Genomic DNA, 17,979 nt, shown 5'->3' with positions numbered 1-17,979 from the left:
GTTTCTTCTTCAGTCACAGGCAACAACAACAACTATTCATTTGTCAACACCGTCTGGTCTTGGATGACCTTCCAGTCTAGCTCTGGCCTTTGACCAAGTCCGATACTTCAATACCATTAATATTTATAATGCTAATATCTTTATTTATTTTTTTACCACCATTAACTGATGGTTCTTTTATCTTTAGAATGAACTCAAGAGGCATGTCAAAGACATTTTTACTGCCTTTTAAAAACATTAACGAGACTTTCTTTTGGTAAGGCAATTGCCAGTGACTTCTAGGTCACTGAGAATTACAGAAAATTTGAATGCCTGAAACTTACTGGCTGCCATTCAATTTCAAGTAAACCTAGGTCAAAATTAGCCCACTCCATGGAAAACTATTACTGGAATAAACAGACCAACAAAAAGACATACAAGGCACTGCTACAGTGAGAGTCAGATTATCTGTGACCCTCCCACCCCAGCCTCATTTGACCAGTGATTTACTGCTAACGCTCTTTATGGGAATAAGTAGAGCTTTTCTTATATCCTTTCTGGTTTTGGGGGGAAAAAGGTAGGAAAATGGCAGGAAGCTGTTGGAACTAAATTATGGTTGAAAATCACTGCCCTCCTGAAACATAAAATACTTTAGTTGACATAAAAGGAAAGAGGGCAATGTATAACAGTAAAGGGAGCTAAAAGGCAAATAATTCATTCTATACTTCATTTAGTCATTCATCTGTTCATGAAACATTCATTAAACATGCAGGAGGCTTATTCTGTAGGGTCATAATGAGATTAGCAGCAACCATAAGCTCCAGGAGACAACACTTTTTTCTTAATAAAAATGGGACTTCCTAGGAAGCTGTAAGTCTGTTCTGGAGTTTATGTACTCTAGTCAGGAGGACTGAATAGCGATCGCCTGTTGCTAGTCACAGGGACAGGAGGTCCTGAGTCCACGTCCACCGCAGGGCCCAAGAGCACCTTGTCTCTTTCTCCTTGGTGCTTCAGTTCAAGTGTTGGACGACGGACAAGGAAATGCCCTGCCAGCCTTTTTTCTCTTTTTGAACTTAAAAATTACACCAAGTCTTTCCAAGGCATATTTTCTGAAGTAGCAAGTGTGCCAATTCAAAATTTTTAAAAGTCTGAGAATAGCATCTGACAATACGTTTTTGCTGTGTCCAAAAAAAACTACCATTAGCTCTTTGAGTCAGATATGATGAGTCTCGTTCCTTGAAATGCCTTCTATGATGTGTCAAACTGAGATTTAAAAATGCTAATTACTGGTTAAAACTCAGAGTTTGGAGTTCCAGTGTAATCTGAGACGATTCCGTTCCAATTCATTGGTTTAAAAAAATCGAGACACTGGAGGCTGTAAACAGGAAATGGCTCTCTCTGCTTCCTCTTAGTTACAAGGGGGCTCCTCCCACTTCTTTCCACAAATTCAGAAAATTTTTCTTGATACTCAGTTCCATCTAGTTCATGAAGTAGCAGCTCTACACTCTCTTCTACTGGGGTAGAAGTAATGAAAGAGATAACGCTGCATTACAGATTCACCATCATGCATCAGAGGTCCTGAGTTTTTGTAAAGTTAGGCAACAGTTTTAACAAAAGAGCAAATTCCTGAGTTCTATTCTCAACAGGATGAATTTACCTTCCTGCAAGATGGCCTGATGCAATCAAAGCCACCCGTAAGTACACCAGGTAATTGGATGTGGGCTGGAAAGTCCACAGCACGGATTTGGCAGGAATCTGGGCTTGGTGTCATTAAATGGTGTTTTGCTTAAACCAACAAATGCTCATTGCTCCCTTTGAAGATTAGAAAGACTAGAATTTTCTCCATGCTTCAGATAAGATGAACCTGATTCCAGATTCAGGTAAAATGCACATTCATTAAATGAACTGGAAAGTCCTTTCTGAAATAAACCATGCCCCAATGCAAAAAAAAAAAAAAAAAAAAAAAAAAAAAAAAAAAAGATATAAATGAACCACTGGGGCTCCTGGCTGGCTCAGTATGTAGAACATATGACTCTTGATCATGGGGTCTGGGGTTATGAGTTCAAGCCCCACACTGGGCATAGAGCTTACTTAAAAAAAAAGAACCACCAGACTGGATTTTGAAAGGGTGCTAAGAGACCCAAGGGAAATCTTTGGATTTCCCCTGCTGACCCTCCAGGTGGAGCCCCAACAGCATGATACATATTACCCACCAGCCTACTGGCTTCCTGGAAGAGCTAATAGCTGGTCAGCATGTCTATTTACTTTAAAATCTGTGGACAGAGACAATACAATACAGCTGTGTCTGTCAGAATTAGTTTAAATTATATTCAGGGGCAGACAGCCGTCCTAACTGGGAATATACACTCCAAGAGTGGTCAACCAGGAGCTAATCAGAAATTCCAGGCTCTGTAGGTGGCTTCCTTCTTGGGTAGTTTAGCTCTCTTTAACTCCCACAGCCCCCTGAGGCTTTGCTAATTGGCATAATGAAGGTGAGAAATGGGTTTTCATCAGTGAAATTAGTGACTTGTCAATTAGCCTAATAAACGTTAGAAATTGGTGAAATTGGTGGTGTTCAAATTTGCGGATTAGAGATGTTTTCCGGCCTTTCCTGAATAGGATTTACAGAGTGAGCGCTGTGGCTTGGATACCCTTAAGGATGGTGCTTGGAGCCCAAAATTGAAACAGCCCTTTCCCCAGCCTTCGGTTGTTTAACAACGACTAAACAGTAAGGGAATCCTACCTTTGTGAAACTGCCTCATCTATCTTCATGCAAAGTGAGGTTGGGAGCATCTAGAATCTTCCCAAGCCTAGGTTTCTTTGAGGTTAAAGACAGTAGGTTTTATGCGTACTTTTACAAATGTCTATTTAATAAATATCTGTTCTGAGTGCCAGAACTTGGTCCAGTGGGGCGCCTGGGTGGCGCAGTCGTTAAGCGTCTGCCTTCGGCTCAGGGCGTGATCCTGGCATTCTGGGATCGAGCCCCACATCAGGCTCCTCCACTGGGAGCCTGTTTCTTCCTCTCCCACTCCCCCTGCTTGTGTTCCCTCTCTTGCTGGCTGTCTCTCTCTGTCAAATAAATAAATAAAAATCTTAAAAAAAAAAAAAGAACTTGGTCCAGGACCTGCTTTTATTATAACCTGGTAGCCAGGTTGTGTCTCAAGCTGCCACTATTCAATAAAAAGTGTTTAATAGTTATGCAAAGCAAATTATATGGGTTAATTTACAACATGGGGGCCTGTGTCTCCTGCGAAAGTTCTGCCAGGCCCTATGCAAGACAATCACGGGACTCTTCCTGGAAGAATATAACTCCTTTGTAAGCAGGACTCATAACAAGATCTTTCAAATCTGTTTTGGGAATTCGATTAGATACTGTGTGTAAAAGTACTATGTAAGGGGAACCGGGTGGCTCAGTGGGTTAAGTGTCCGACTCGATTTCAGCTTGGGTCATGATCTCGGGGCTGTGAGATCAAGCCTGTGTCAGGCTCCACACTCGGCGGGGAGTCTGCTTGAGATTCTCTCTCTCCCTCTCCATCTGCCCCCCACCTCGTGCCTGCGCACTCTCTCTCTCAAATAAAATACATAAATCTTTTTTAAAAAGGGCTATGTAAACTGCAAAGTGTTTCTTGCAAATGTTCCTTATTATTAAGCAATTTGACACTGAAGTGTAAATGAACAATATTAAATTCTCTCTGGGAGCTGGTTGACATTCTTGGAGGAGGAGCAGGAGTGATGATGAGCTTTCATTTTGAGAAGGAATCAACAGGAGGCATTTAGAGAGGAAAGGCTGGGGCAAGGCTACAAGGTCAGCCCCGAGGCACCTCTAACCTCCCTGATCTCTTCCTACTGCAGATCCTCAAACATTAATTTGAGCTGAAGCTGAGCACCCTTGGAAGATGCATTTGCTGCTGCAATAACAGAGTAACTGCACAAAATAATTGTCTCCTGTCTCTCAAAGTCAAAATCTGAGGATGCTGTTGAATGGACAGTCAAGAACCACCCCCCCCCTTCACTGCGGACACACTGTGCTTCCAGGGCATGCGCATACAGGCTCTCAGCTGACACTGGTAACAGGCCCTTTGGCGTGCAGGAAAGGCAGAGTTTTCTACTTTCGTTTTAGAACTTAAGAACATGAGGTTTAGAGAGACTGAAAGATTTTTTCCTGAGGTCACCTGACTAGGAAGTGGCACTGCCAGGATTTGAAGGCCAGTCCTTCAAATTCTCTCCCAAATACCTCGAAAAGTATTCTCAGTGACGGCAGGCTTCCAAAATGCCTAGGGATATGTTAAGAAGGGCGGAGAGTTTTTATTAAAGAGTATTTACTTGGCTTTCTGGTCGACGTTTTGCACACTTGTATCTCTAGAAGTGATGTGCGACTCCCAATTTGGCTCCAGAAGTCAGAGATCCCTCTCCCTCTTTCTCCAGAACCGAACAGAGACAGACTTCCCGGAGGCTGGGTTGCCGCTTCCTACCGTCTGCTCTACCTGTAGGGCCCTCCAGTTAGAAATGAGGGTGCTGACTTCCCGCTGGGTCTGGGAATTTTACCTTTCCAGCTGGCCTCCGAAGGAGCGTCCTCTGCTTCCTCCGGCAACAACCCAGGGGCAAAAGATGAAGAGGCCACATCCCAGGCATCGCAACGGACACCGCTCCTTAAAGCTGCGACTCCTTCCCGACGCCAGAGTCAACAGCACAGGTGAGATTCTAGAAGACCGTTTTTAATTTGCACTGAAAACACATCAGGGTCCTGACACCTGCCCCACTGGTGATGGGCGGCAGGGGCTGTGCTCTCTCTTCGCAGGGCACCTGGGCCTGCGGCTGGGCACATCGTGAGCAGAAAGAACTTGCAGGAGGTACGTTTTCCTTAGCAGATCTGGCTGGGCCCAGGGGGACACTGGGAAGGTATCCTTTGCTACAAGGCTTCCACTCCACTTTCAGTGCCGGTTGTGTTCACAGCTTCCCACCTGCCTCCCCGCCACCCTCAGGCTGTTACCTTTTGGCACCACCTGTTACCAGCTGTGACCTCCCGGGCCCCTAGCCTAAACGCACAGTGTGACCCAAATCACTCACACATCAGGCGCCCGCTGCACCACCAGCTTTCTACTCTGAATAACCCAGCTTACTTCCCACTAAGGCCGTGATAGTTAAATTAGAAACACTCTTCCCCAGATAATAGGTGACCTGATCCTTTAATCCAGTTATTTTTAAGTTCCACCAAAAATACAAACTCATTCTTGGCCTAGGAACAGAGGCGTGGCTATAAAGGAAACTTCCGCATAGCTGTGCAACCAGAGGGCATCTCCGCTTTCCCTTCTTACCCTCTCTCTCTTGCCTAAGTGAGTTCTGATTACACAGGACACGACTGCTGTCAAGGCAGAGAACTGGTTCTGTGGTCCGTGTGGTGGAACCATCTAGAATGTTTCCTACAGGACTCCACTTCCTGGCTGTAGTTTCTGTCCCAAAGGTAAATGGAAGAGGGGATGCATCACAGCTAATGGAGCCTGCCAAGACACCTGCAAGATGCCCACATGAGTCTCCTGAGCTTGACCCGACTTGGAGGGACTGGGGTGGAGCTACGGGCTGGAGATCTGGGGCAGAGGGACTCCCCAGGCTGAGGGAACCCCAGGAGTGTGGGAGGGGAGCCCAGGGGCTGAGGGAGGTCAAAGTGGAAGGATAAGCATGCCCTGAGAACCTGCAGAGTGGCATGCCCTGGGCTGCAGTCACGGTTGGGGGGGGATCCCCTGAATGCTGAGGTGGTCCCCACTCTGCAGCAAGGAGTGTATGGCCTTGGAAGGAGAGAGTTCCAGTTCACATGAAGAGAACAAAAAGCACAAGGCAGAGGAAGAGCGAAAGAAAATCCCAGCCCTGTTCAACAGCACAAACTGGGCTGGCCGTAAAGAGTTTATGGAGAATGCTGAGAGCACCCGAGTGCCTCAGCAGCTGGCCTGCAGCTTCTCGGACCTCCCTGCGGAAGATGGCAGGCTCAGGGCAGGCCGGAGACTGTGCGGGGACTCCAAGTGGGCCCCTTCCACCCACCGCTGTGAGGGAACAGAGAATGGGAATGTCTGAGAACGCCTTGCTTCCTTCCTTGGTTCGGCCTCAGGCCTCTGGGCCAGGAAGCGGAGGGGAGAGGCTATCACCCTGGGCCACATTCCAGTCCCAGACAGCCTTTCCTTTTCTGCCCCCTTGCAGAACTTCTTCCGCCCTGGAGGACCAGGGGCCTGTGTCGACTGTGGGAAGCCAGAAGCCTCATCACTCGCCAAGAAGGACCCCTTCCTGGTTGATGGAAACATGCCAGACTTAAAGCCCCTAAGCACTCCTGGGCAATTGCAGGCTAAATTTAGAGCAGGCGGGCTCAGGGTTACTGCTATGACCCCTGATAAAGGGAGCAAACACTAACAACGGCTCTTGGACCTCCTGCCATGATGCGTTACGGCCAAATATGACTGGGACAGCTCTAAAAAGTTGTTCCCGCTCCCGCAGGCCCAGCCTTTCTTTCTGAGAACTTCCAAGGCATCACCATCCTGCTACTCTCTCTGGCTTATGGTACAGATACAGGCTTGAAGATGGGATGAAAACACTTCTGGAAACTCCCTTCGCTGAGAACAAACTATGTCTTGGCTCCTGCTTCTGTTGAAGGAAAGAGGTCCGTTTAGAACATAATGGAGTCTCCCCAGGACCACAGCCTGCCCTATTAATAGCATCCCCTTAACCCAGCTGCAAAGTCACCGACCAGCTCAGATGTCAGGCTACACATCTGGAAAATGTCAAGGTGTTGTCTGATTAACACATTTATGACAGGCTTTCCATGAAAGCAGCTGAAGATGGGGGGCGGGGGGGAGACAAGGCAGGCAGGGGGCTTGGAGGGAGGAAGGAAGCTGTTTCCTTTTCTACAGCAACGGATGAAAGGCTTGTTTCTTTCGGCCGCGTGGAGATCCATTCCCTACAGGAGTGACTGCGACTGGCCGGGAGGCTTCAGGATTGCCCCTGACAGAGGAGAGAGGCTTCCTTTCTGCTCCAAGAAGGTCAAGCTTCACCTCCTTCTCAATGCAACAAACTCCATGCTGTCAAGGCGTCCTCAGACGCTCCTCTCCCCAGAGGCCCTTTTCACCCTGAGGTGATTTTACAGGGCAGTCCCCACCTCCAGAATAAACCAAGATCAGGGCCACAGAGGGAACTCTGGCTGCTCCTGCAGCCAGAAATTTCTAGGGTAACTAAGTCGGCTGAAAGCAAAAGCAAGGCTAGCTTTAGTTCTTTATAACTCAGCTGTGTCCCTCTTGGTTTTAAAATAGTTCAGAATCTTGGGTTCTTGCCTGGCCGACCACTAATGGCAGAGAGCAAAAGCTGAGCACCACTGTGGACCCAGCACAAATCCACTATGTTGAGGCAGAGAGCCAGGAGCAAAGAGGAACCAGTGCCAGATGCTTCTGAGCTTAACCCCTTGTCCACAGATGACACTCTACATATGACCAGAGCTGATGAGTTTCTCTTCCTACCCCCCGCCCACCCCCGCTCCTACAGGGGACAGGCACGCACATTCCCATAAAGCCCCAGGTCACTCCATGAATGTGGGGGGTCCCACCACACGGCCTTGTTAGGGACTCCATAAAGACAAGGTGGTCACTCGGAAACCAGTTACCAGAATCGCTGGGTCACTCGCTTCTGGTCTGGACAAGCACAGACACACACGCTCTCTCCTGCAGATAGACACACGCACGCACCGTGTTCCTGGGACCATCCACCACAGGGCACTTGCGAATCTTGGCCGGCCCCGCACGGGTGGTGCTGGTTTCCTCCCTTGCCCTCTAACTTGAAAGCGGGGAGTTTGACGAGACTTAAAAGAGAAGCAAGTCTCCAGTCAGAGCTCAGCGGCCCCCCCTCCCTCCGGCAGGAAAGGACTCCACGCTCACCCTGCCGTCCCCACTCCGAGGCCCCCTCCACCAAGACTGGCCTCGGGAAGGAACCCACTGCTTCCAGATGAGAAGGAAAAGGACAGTCAGAGAGGTCAGCAGACTCGGCTTACCCTGCCCACAGTGTGTGTCTCAAACGTCCCCAGTCAGAATTGCCTCTTTTTCCAGACAGATTCCTGCGCACTGGCTCAAGTTGGACAAATTCCTTCCGAGCCTCCTGACTGAAGACTGTGATGTCACAGCTGCCCCTCCCTCTGCTCCCTAAAAGGCCATTCACACAAAGAAGGACTTTAACCTCCTTCAAAGAGGCCCGGCCCCTCCCTAGCGGCCCAGCCTGGAGGGCAGGGGCTGTCCACGGGCCACTCGGCCCCGCCAGGCGCTCAGAGGGCCCCGGGCTCGGGGCTCAGCAGTGTTCATACCAGCCAGTTACCACTGCCTCCTTGGAAAGTCATGGACGGGCCTTGGGCAAGCAGGGAATTAATATCCTGACGATGCTGAGGTAGCAGAAAATCTGAAAGGCCCTGAAGATCCAGTAAAATGGACTCTCTCTCTCTATAAAATAGATATATGTGCCTGTGTGTCTATGAAATAATAAACACTCACTGTGGAAAACTTGGAAAATAAAAATTACTCATCTTCCTTCCACACAGAGGAAAACAGTTAATATTTTATTGCATTCCACTTAGTCTCCTTTTTAGAAATATGTATTTAATATAGTTGAGACCAGACAGTACATGGAATTTTGTAGCCAATGTTTTTTAACTTCATATTATCTCACAAGCACTTTTTATGTCCTCTAACGGTCTTTGGAAGATATATTTTAAAGGGTTACGTGATGTCTCACGCTGAAGGGGGACAGAGGAATGTGAAGTCTGGGATGAGCGCTATAACTTTAAGGAATGTCCGCGGGGGAAGTGGCCCCACTTTCTCAGAGCTCACCAGTATCTTCTGACACCAAACAAACAGATCCCTACACGCCTTGCGTTGACACGCGTGTCACAAACGTCCCCCACTCTCTGCCACAGAATCAGACCCCCAGCACTACACGCTAGGGCTAATGAGGGAACTGATGTAGGTCCCCCTCCCTGCCCAGGTATATTCAGAGTAGCCTCCAACACTGCCCCCAGGTTCCACCCACTGGCCCCCAACTTTGGGTTGACCTAGAAAAAACTTGGCATAACTCAGGGTTTGGCTGACTAGAAAGTCAGTCAGAATTCAGGTCCCTGCAGGGCCACGAAGAACTCATTCTGGAGAAGAGAGAGAGAATGGGTATTTACAGTGCACAGGGAGAGGAGGGCAAATGCCAGGTGTGGTCCTGCACCGCCAGAAGTTCACGGTCAGTCTGGGAGCAGCTCCTCTTGGTGACGCAGGTGAGCAGCCCAAAGTTGGGGGCAGGACTGCCCTGCGGTCTGCGGGTTGGCCAGCAGAGCCGACCTCCTGGGACCCTCCCGAGAATACAAGTCAAGGAAAGAATCATCAGAGTAGATGGAGCCCAGGCAGGCCCTTCTGAAAAGGAAGCTAAAGGTACACTATACTTGACAACTATTTCCAACATCTAAATGACATTTTTAATATGCTGACATTTATTTAGAAATATCCAGGGGTTTCTCAAGGGCTAATTTGGTGATACCAAGTCACCAGGGAGTGCTATGGAAACTCTGAATTTATGTACCCTTTGGAATAACTGGAATGTTCTGTAGTATAGCCAGAGGCATTTCAAGATGCTACTTAACAGTCTAAAGGAACGTGAGGTGGGCAAATCACACACCAAGGGTGGCATTGCTCTGCTCGAGAGTGACAAAGCAGGAGCGGGCCTTCCATGAAGAGATGTTTTCAAGCCAAGAGGCAAGAGTGGTATCTAGGACTTTCTACATAATCACACCTGCCCCTCTGCTTCCGTGAGGAGGTTTATAAAAAATAAAAAATTGTTTTATTTTTTTAATTTTTTAAAATTTTTAAAAAGATTTTTTTTATTTATTTATTTATTTATTTATTTATTTATTTATTTATTTGACAGAGAGCGAGACAGCCAGCGAGAGAGGGAACACAGGCAGGGGGAGTGGGAGAGGAAGAAGCAGGCTCTCAGTGGAGGAGCCTGATGTGGGGCTGGATCCCAGGACTCCGGGATCACGCCCTGAGCCAAAGGCAGACGCTTAATGACTGAGCCACCCAGGCGCCCCTAAAAAATTGTTTTAAATCTTCCCTGTTCACAAACGAGAAAACAATGTGTGCTCTTAAAGTACTATTATCTATGGGCACCTGGCTGGCTCCGTCGGTGGGACTTTTGATCTTGGAGTCGGGAGTTGGAGCTTTATGTTAGATGTAGAGATTACCACAAGTATAAATAAACAAACTTTAAAAAGCAAATAAACTAAAAAAGAAGAAAAAAAAAGTACTATTATCTAAGTAGTGGCATGCTTTTTCTTTTTTTTAAAGATTTTATTTTTAAGGAATCTCTACACCCAACGTGGGTCTCGAACTTACAACCCTGAGATCAAGAGTCTCATACTCTACCAGCTGAGCCAGCCAGGCACCTCATAATTAGTAGGCATGTTTCTGACTGGTGTCTGAGATGCTATGGTCCACTACACGCATGTATATGTGCGCACACACACACACACACACATATGTGCGCACACACACACACACACGCACACTCACCATTATGGGTTGAAAGCCAACTTCATATGTGTAAGTCCAAACACACAGTACCTCAAAATGTCACCTTATCTGGAGATAGGGTCTTACAGAGGTAATCAAGTTACGTGGTCATTAGGGCGGGCCCTAATCCAATACTAGCGCCCTTATAAAAAGAGACTTAGATGCAGAGAAACACCGAGATGAAAGACAATGTGAAGAAACAGGAGAGAAGGCAGCATCTATAAACCAAGGAGAGGGGCTTGGGGTAATCCTTCCCTACAGCCGTCAGAAGGAAGCATGGCGCTGGGTTTTGCACTTCCGGTCTCCAGGACTGTGAGACAGTACATTCCTGTTGTTCAAGCCGCCCAGTTTCTGGCACTTTGTTACGGCAATTACGGCAGCCCTAGGAAATGCACACGCACACACACACACACACGCACACACGCGCGCGCGCACACACACACACACACACGCACACACACACACCCTTCCCTCTGGTTGCAAAAATAGGACAGAGTTTAGGAAAACTGGTTTCTACTTGGAGGCAGAGGGCAAAATTAAACCAGCAAGGTCAATATACGTGGCAAAAGCTACAGCGAGCTGCCCTGCATTCGATGGGGGTGGCTCTCCTGTCAGGACTGAGCAGAGCTGGATCCAGTGCGCACGCCTCACTGCTGCTCACCCCTCCTCCTCCCCTCCGCACAGCCTCAGAGCTTGGGGTGGTTTTCCTGAATTGATGAAAATAAATTGGACCGCCAGTTGAATTCTCCTGTGCTGTAACCTGATCTTCGGTTCAGTCTCTGAGGGTGTCTGGCACTGGGGGGAATGAAGCCATTTTGAAATTTGGCCCTGGTTGGCTGGGAAGCGGTGGGCAATTTGCGAGCACCCAGTAGCTGGGGTTTGAAGGCCATGGATGCTCTTAAGCCCGCCATTCAGCAAGTATCTATTGCACACCTAGTGGGTGCCAGTCTGTGTCACACACCCTTACTTACGTAGCTTCTCTATTCCTCTACCAACAGCAAGGTGGGGTTTCTCACCTTTTCTACAGCAGGGCGGGCCCCAGACTGCGGAGCAGAGTCCTCCCTAGGGTCACACAGCTGGTCAAGAGTAGAGCTCGGGCTAGAATCCACGACTCCCACCCACAGATCAGGGCTCTGCCCTGGGAGCCACAGCGGGCCGCTCAGGAGGGAACCCAGGAAGTATGCACAGGATCAAAAGGGACAGCAAATGCAAGGCAGAAACAGGCGGTCTCTGAAACCATGCACCTGTTGCTACGTGACTTTGGGGAAGCCATATTTCTTCTCTGAGTCTCAGTTTTCCGGTCGGACAAATGAGACGCCTAAACCAGGTGAACCCTCAAAATTCACCTCCTTTCTGCTCCTAATCCCTGTAGTTCTGCAAGCCGGGGTGAACCCTGGGCAGAAAGGAAGCGCTGGGTAGTTCTGAGCCGGTAATGATGAGGGCAGAGCCGAGAGGAAGCAAGCCAGCAAATGGCACCAGGAGCAGCAGCCTCAGCCCTTGAAACCGCCTGATACTTGTGCCAGGAGAGATTGCAAGGATGCCCGGATGGAACTCGGCTGTCTTAGACATTCCCCTTGTCAGAACTTCACCTCTTTGGTTGAAGCAGTTTATTCTGCTACATGTAGCCATCCCGTGCATATACCTAGTGTGAGAGAATGTTCCAAAGTAGATTTGTTGAGATCAGGAGGAACGAGATGGAAGTAGGCAATGTGGAGAGAGGCTGGCTTAGAGATGGTAAGGCCCAGCCTGCTGCACGGCATTGCAGAGCAGGGCGGAGGGGAGGGGTCAGCACTAGGAAGGCTCTCTCTACATGCTTCCCAGGATGGAAGGGAGCGGGAGGATTGCAGCTTTTCAAACTGCTCCAAGGTCCAACACAAGGCACACACCGAAGGAAGCCTGGGTCTCGGCACCTCCAGATGTCCTTTCTAAATGGCCATGGCTGCCCTTTCCCCTACTTCCATTCAGACAGGTCCTCCTCCAAGTCTCAGCTCCACATGACTCCACGCCTCAGCACGGAACCAGTCTTTCAAGCCATTTGCTCTCAGATGTGAATTTGATGGGGATATTGACAATTTAAAATGTACCCAAAGGAATCTCTAATTGGGGCTAAGTGTGGGAAACGAAGACATAGCCCGTCCTTAATTCATTGAGGCAAAATTGTTGAGATGGGAACAGAACAGCGACTTTGCTTAGAAAGGCTTTAGGAGGGGGGCATCTGGGTGGCTCAGTCGGTTAAGCATCCAGCTCTTGGTTTCGGCTCAGGTCATGATCTCAGGGTCGTGAGATGGAGCCCTGGCCTGAGCTCCGTGCTCAGCGTGGAGCCTGCTTGAAATTCTCTCTCTCCCTCTGCCCCTCCCCCACCATGGCACGGGCAGGTGGACATGTGTTCTCTCTCTCTAACAACAACAACAAAAATAGACCAAGGCTTATCTACTTGTTAGGTACTGCAGTGCCTCTTAAACTCCATTTTCGATCTATGCAATGAATACTAAAGCCTTTACTCAGCCATGATGAGCAAATGGGCATCAGAATGCAGCCTGCCCCCGAGGGAGATGTGCTTTCTTGGGGTGATCCATAATACTTTTAGGAGCAGTCTCTCTCTCTCTGTACATCTTACGATAATGTAATCTTCCTTTTTCATCAAGAGAAGTAATTGACTCACTGTCTATAGGGACATTTTCCTTCCATGAGTTTCCTAGTCCCAGAAAGGTTGTGTAACACTATGTGAGTAACCAAATTCCTCTTGGGAAGTCAAATGTCATAGAATTCCATGAACTATGTCACAGACAAGATACGTCATAGGAAAACCCCATTGAAAATTTCCGAAGGTCTGATCAGTGGGTAGGGAGCAAAAATTGGAGGCTGACTCTATCTATTATTCTGAACAATAGTTGTTGTTGTTTTTGCTCCATTCAACTTAAACATGCAGGTAAGTCCATCTAGTAACCTCCTCTGTAAGACGGATAGACTGGTGGGGACACACACACATACACAATGAATTTGAATCAATTTTTTGTTCTAGTAAAGTATTTTAAAGCTTTGAGTCAAGTTTTAAAAATAATATTTGGGAAAACTATTTGGGGTTTGGCAAATCTGGTCATCGGTGAGCAAAACCATTCTTATCTCTTATTAATGTTGAAAGTGAATGCTGAGCCGTTTAGAGCTGGGCAATAACTACACTGGGGTAATTCCGAACCCTGGGCCCTGGACCCACATGCCATTTCTGCTTCAGGATCCCTTCCTGCCTGTCCCCCAGGTCCCAGCCCTTGGGCGACAAGAAGACTCAGCCTGGAGCCGAGTAGTAAATTCAGCCCACCACACTTCCCTGCTCAAAGGCAGGAGGTAATGAGCCGTATGTCTTCACCTCCCCACGACTACGCTCACAAGTCTGGAGGAGGAAGGAAAACACAACAATCCAGAGGTACTTTAAAAATGAAATACCTGTGAGCTCCAAGAAGACTCAACAAAAGCACCTACCACCTACCAACACGAGAAAGGTTTGGTTCTATTGAATCTGCTACCTATGAATTGCAAGGGAACTGCTGGAAGGCTCTAGAAGGTTTGGACCTCTACTCAAAACAGGTTTCATCATCAGGGTTGTTCGAGTCACTATGAACTGCTACTCAGTTTTCTTAAGTTTCTTCTAAAGCACAAAGCCATAGGTGAAGGCGGACTGGGTAGCAAACAGACCCCTGACCCTCCCGCCTCCGGAGCTCTCTGGCAGCAAGAGAGAACTCCAGGAAAAGCCAGATGGTCCGTCTGAGAGTCCTGCTCTGCCAGGACTAAGCGGCAATTCTGGATCGGGACAGGTGCTGGGGACATTGGTCTGCTGAAGAAGAGCACGGTGTGGAGGGCAGCCAAAGGGCAAGGAAGGCTGAAGCCAGGCCCACCCAAATTTTTGGCTCGCACTTCATGCAGCAAACTGATGCCCTTGACGACACAGGACTCTGGGGCTGGTACCAGAGTGGCATTTGTGATTGAAGCCAAGGTGAGCTTGCCCCTGACATTGAGGACCTGACCCTGGTTCCGTCCTGTGCTTTAGCCAGAACCAGGGTGAGCACACGGATTTTTCCCCTCCTGCCCCCAGCACGGCGCTCTCCCAGTCCTGCCCTGGGCCAGCTCTGCAGGACCACATTCTGGGAAAAGTTTGGGCAGCTGAACTCTGGAGGCAGCCGAGAGCCAGTCACCTGCTTCCGTCCACTGCCTTTGTGACTCTGAATGCCAGGAAGGAACCTCTGCGGGAGAAGGAAAGCATGGAATTTCTCCACCCCCCCCATAGGGATGCAAGATAAGCATAAACCAGCAGTAAGATGGGGTGCAAGAGAGTTGTAGGAGAGTATCTGGCTTCACACTAAGAAATGTGCTCTTTCCTTTTGCTTAATGCCAATGGAACCCGACATCTACCTCATGTCTCATTTATGAGGAATCTCTCTGCCCAGCCGTGGAATCCCAGGAGTGGTTGAGAGCCAACAAGTTATGCTGATTATGCAAACAGGATAAAGTCTGAGAACCAGCAACAAGAAAGGGGGATACCATTCACTTGCACAGACTCTGCTCATCCTGTTCACCCCCCAGAGACCCTCTTTGATCTAGTAGCTGGCTGCAGCTAACCATTTTGCTGCCATGATTTTTAGAGCCTTATTTTCTTCTCCATTTATTTACGTGCCGTAAGGTGATCCAGTAGGAAGAACGTGAGTCTTAGAGAAAAGAAGGTCAGGGTTTGAATCATCCGGTGTCGCAAGTGGACTGCATGATGCTTACACAAAGGATTTGCTCCTTTCCTGAAGCTCAGGTTCCTCGTCTGTTAAATGGGAATAATTACTGTAGTGGGTTGAATAGTGTTCCCTCCAAAATTCAAGTCTACTTGGAACCTCAGAGTGTGACCTTATTTGGAAATAGGGTCTTTGCAGACATAGTTAGTTAAAACGTTGTCATAGTGGAGTAGGGTGGGTCCTCAATGCAATGGCTGGTATCCTTATAAGAGGGAAAAACAGAGACATACACAAAGAAGGAAAACTCCATATGAAGACAGGTTGGAAGTCGGAGTGATTCATCCCCAAGCCAAGGAGTGCCAAGGCTTGCTGGCAATCCCCGAAAGCTACGAGAAAGGCATGAAAGGGATTCTCACAGCTCTCAGAGAGAACCAACCCTGCCTTTCTTGATTTCAGACTCCTGGCCTCCTGAACTGGGAGAGAATACATTTCTATTGTTTTAATCCACTAATTCTGTGGGAATTTGTTACAGCAGCGATACAAAAGTAACACGCCCATCTTCTAAGGCTGTTGCAAAGATTCCCTAAGAGACAGCATGTGAAAGCAGCTGGGCTCATGACAGGGACAAGGTAAGCTGGCCACACAAGGCAGTTCACGCTGGCTTTCTATGTTGGCAGCAAGCCAATAACAGAATTTTTCAAGCTTTGTCAGAGGTGAGTGGCCCCAGGACATTTGCACTTTTTAAAACTGGCAGACCAAACAGGAAGAGCAAAGGGATAGCTATGGAATAAGGACATACTCAGGCAGCAACGGGTACAGGCTTACCAACTGCCTAATCGGAACAGAAGAAGCACACGTCGGGACCATTGCCCACAGAAGCCAGTTTGCAAAGACTGAAGCTTCAGAGTCTCGGAGTTGGCAGTGGGTGCGCACCCTGTGGAACTGGAGAAGGAAGACAGGGCCCCACCGATCTTGAAGGTATTGGGTGAGGTTGATGATCAAGTGGTCATAGCCTTACAATAAGCATTTATGACATGCTGCCATTGCCATTAATTGATTGCAATGCACAGTCACATTTATTCCTCAAAACCAGCCTCTGAGGCCAGGACCCTGACATCTCTATTCATACAGCTAAGGAAACTGAGATCCCGAGTTTTAAGTGATTTGCCTCAAGATACCGAGCAGTAAATAGTGAAGCTAGGATTGACCCGAAGCCGCTTATCTAAGGGCAGTGAACTATGACCCCGCCCCACGTAGATTTGGAATTAGAAGTTGGGACAATCTAGACCAGAGGCTTATCAAACAAGGAAGATTAGCTCTGAGAAACTGGATCCCAGAACTCATCTCCCGTGTGCTTTCTGGCTTAGAAATAAAAATGATAAGGATGACAATGGTCACAACTATTAACTGGACATTACAATGTGTGGGCAATTTACTATGCCCTTTACATATGTTATCTCAATAAATCCACACAGCAGTACCCTGAAGTAGGGTATAATTTCTATTTTGCAGGTGAAGACAATGCGCTCAGAGTTGAAGTATTTTGCCCAAGGACACAAAGCAAGTAAGTGACAGAGTTGCAATCTAAGCCCTGGCATGTCCAGCTCTTCAAAGGCCACAACAAAGAAACAAATGTTGACATCCTGTTTGCTTTCCCAAGATGCGTGATGTGCCATGGCTCACTGAACGGAAAATTCACTTTGAGCTCTTAGCTGTATCTCAGATGCTGGTCTTTTATTTTTTTAAGATTTATGTATTTATTTGAGAGAGAGAGAGCACCCGAGCAGGGGAAGGGGCAGAGGAAGAGGGAAAGAGAGAATCTCAAGCAGACCACCTGCTAAGTGTGGAGCTCGATGCGGGGCTCAATCTCACGACCCTGAGGTCATGATCTGAGCCAAAATTGGACAGTAGTCTTAAGGTTGCGTCTGCCATCTGCCCCTACTTGAGATGCCTGGAGTTCTCTTCTAAATGCTCTAGGTGAGTGACTTTCTCTTCAGCTGAATGGTTGGAATTTTCTAGATAGTGTCTAGCCACTCCCAAGAATGTCTATTTGTCTTGTACACAGTTTGGACCACAATAGCAGGGAGCCCCAAGAAGCCAGTCCATTCCGGACGTGGACACCTCCCCAAACAAGAGGACAGAAAGTAGGGATCCAGGAGCAGGAAATAATAGGGGCCAGGCATGCAGGTGGGGATTTCAATGGCTCAGCAACACAATCAACAGAAACCTCAAGCTGTGAGATGCTGGAACCAAAAGGTTCGCTTGTGCCACGATGTTGCTTTGTTGTTTTCTAAAACGCTGAATCTCCCATTTTCCCCCCTTAGTTTTTCTGAGCCTCTCCTATCCAAAGTGAAGAAATAATGTCAAGCCACACTCCCTGCATCGGTGATGACATGCTGAAACTCAGAATTGGCACAGATGGTTAAAACTCCGGCATCTCAACATGGCAAGGTGTTTGGCCATTAGGGGAATGGAAAAAGGAGGGGGCAAGACTTTACCTGCAAAGAGTGCAGCGCAAACAAGGGGTTTGTCAGCTCCCCACTATGTCAGCCTCCCTCAATGTTACTGTGCGGTGCCGAAACACGGAAGTTAGCGCATTTTCTTGTCAGTACTGTGGTTGAACTCGTCGTGGAAAACATTCTTTAAGATCACTTCTTGATTTCACGAATTCATATTTAACAAGGTATTGGGGCCAGTTAATTTCAAAGTGGGGATATGAA

At 48.0% G+C, this 17,979-nt stretch overlaps 1 protein-coding gene and 1 long non-coding RNA gene across 15 annotated transcripts in view; one reads left to right on the top strand and one right to left on the bottom strand.

The window, feature by feature from the left end:
* Positions 1-17,979, bottom strand: part of PALM2AKAP2 (PALM2 and AKAP2 fusion) — a 564,113-nt gene that overhangs the window by 35,090 nt on the left and 511,044 nt on the right. Inside the window, exons 1-2 of one of the 14 annotated variants that reach the window (XM_057313654.1) lie at positions 8,000-8,145; positions 4,525-4,680 (exon numbers count right to left, since the gene is read on the bottom strand). The exons of 12 other annotated variants lie outside the window; for them this stretch is intronic. In XM_057313654.1, the coding sequence (XP_057169637.1) occupies positions 4,525-4,611 (87 nt within the window). In that variant the 5' untranslated portion in view covers positions 4,612-4,680; positions 8,000-8,145. Of the gene's footprint in view, positions 1-4,524; positions 4,681-7,999; positions 8,146-17,979 lie in introns of those variants that run through there. One more of the 14 variants, XM_026506038.4, reaches the window with a different exon arrangement.
* LOC123001412 (uncharacterized) lies at positions 1,409-8,492 on the top strand. The gene is made up of 4 exons (XR_006410276.3): positions 1,409-1,673; positions 3,832-4,672; positions 4,756-4,829; positions 6,169-8,492. It is a non-coding gene; the product is annotated as an uncharacterized LOC123001412 (long non-coding RNA).

The sequence above is a fragment of the Ursus arctos genome, unplaced genomic scaffold (genome assembly GCF_023065955.2).
Source record: "Ursus arctos isolate Adak ecotype North America unplaced genomic scaffold, UrsArc2.0 scaffold_18, whole genome shotgun sequence".
Taxonomy (NCBI): Eukaryota; Metazoa; Chordata; class Mammalia; order Carnivora; family Ursidae; genus Ursus; species Ursus arctos.
This window is presented reverse-complemented; position numbering and strand designations above follow the sequence as displayed.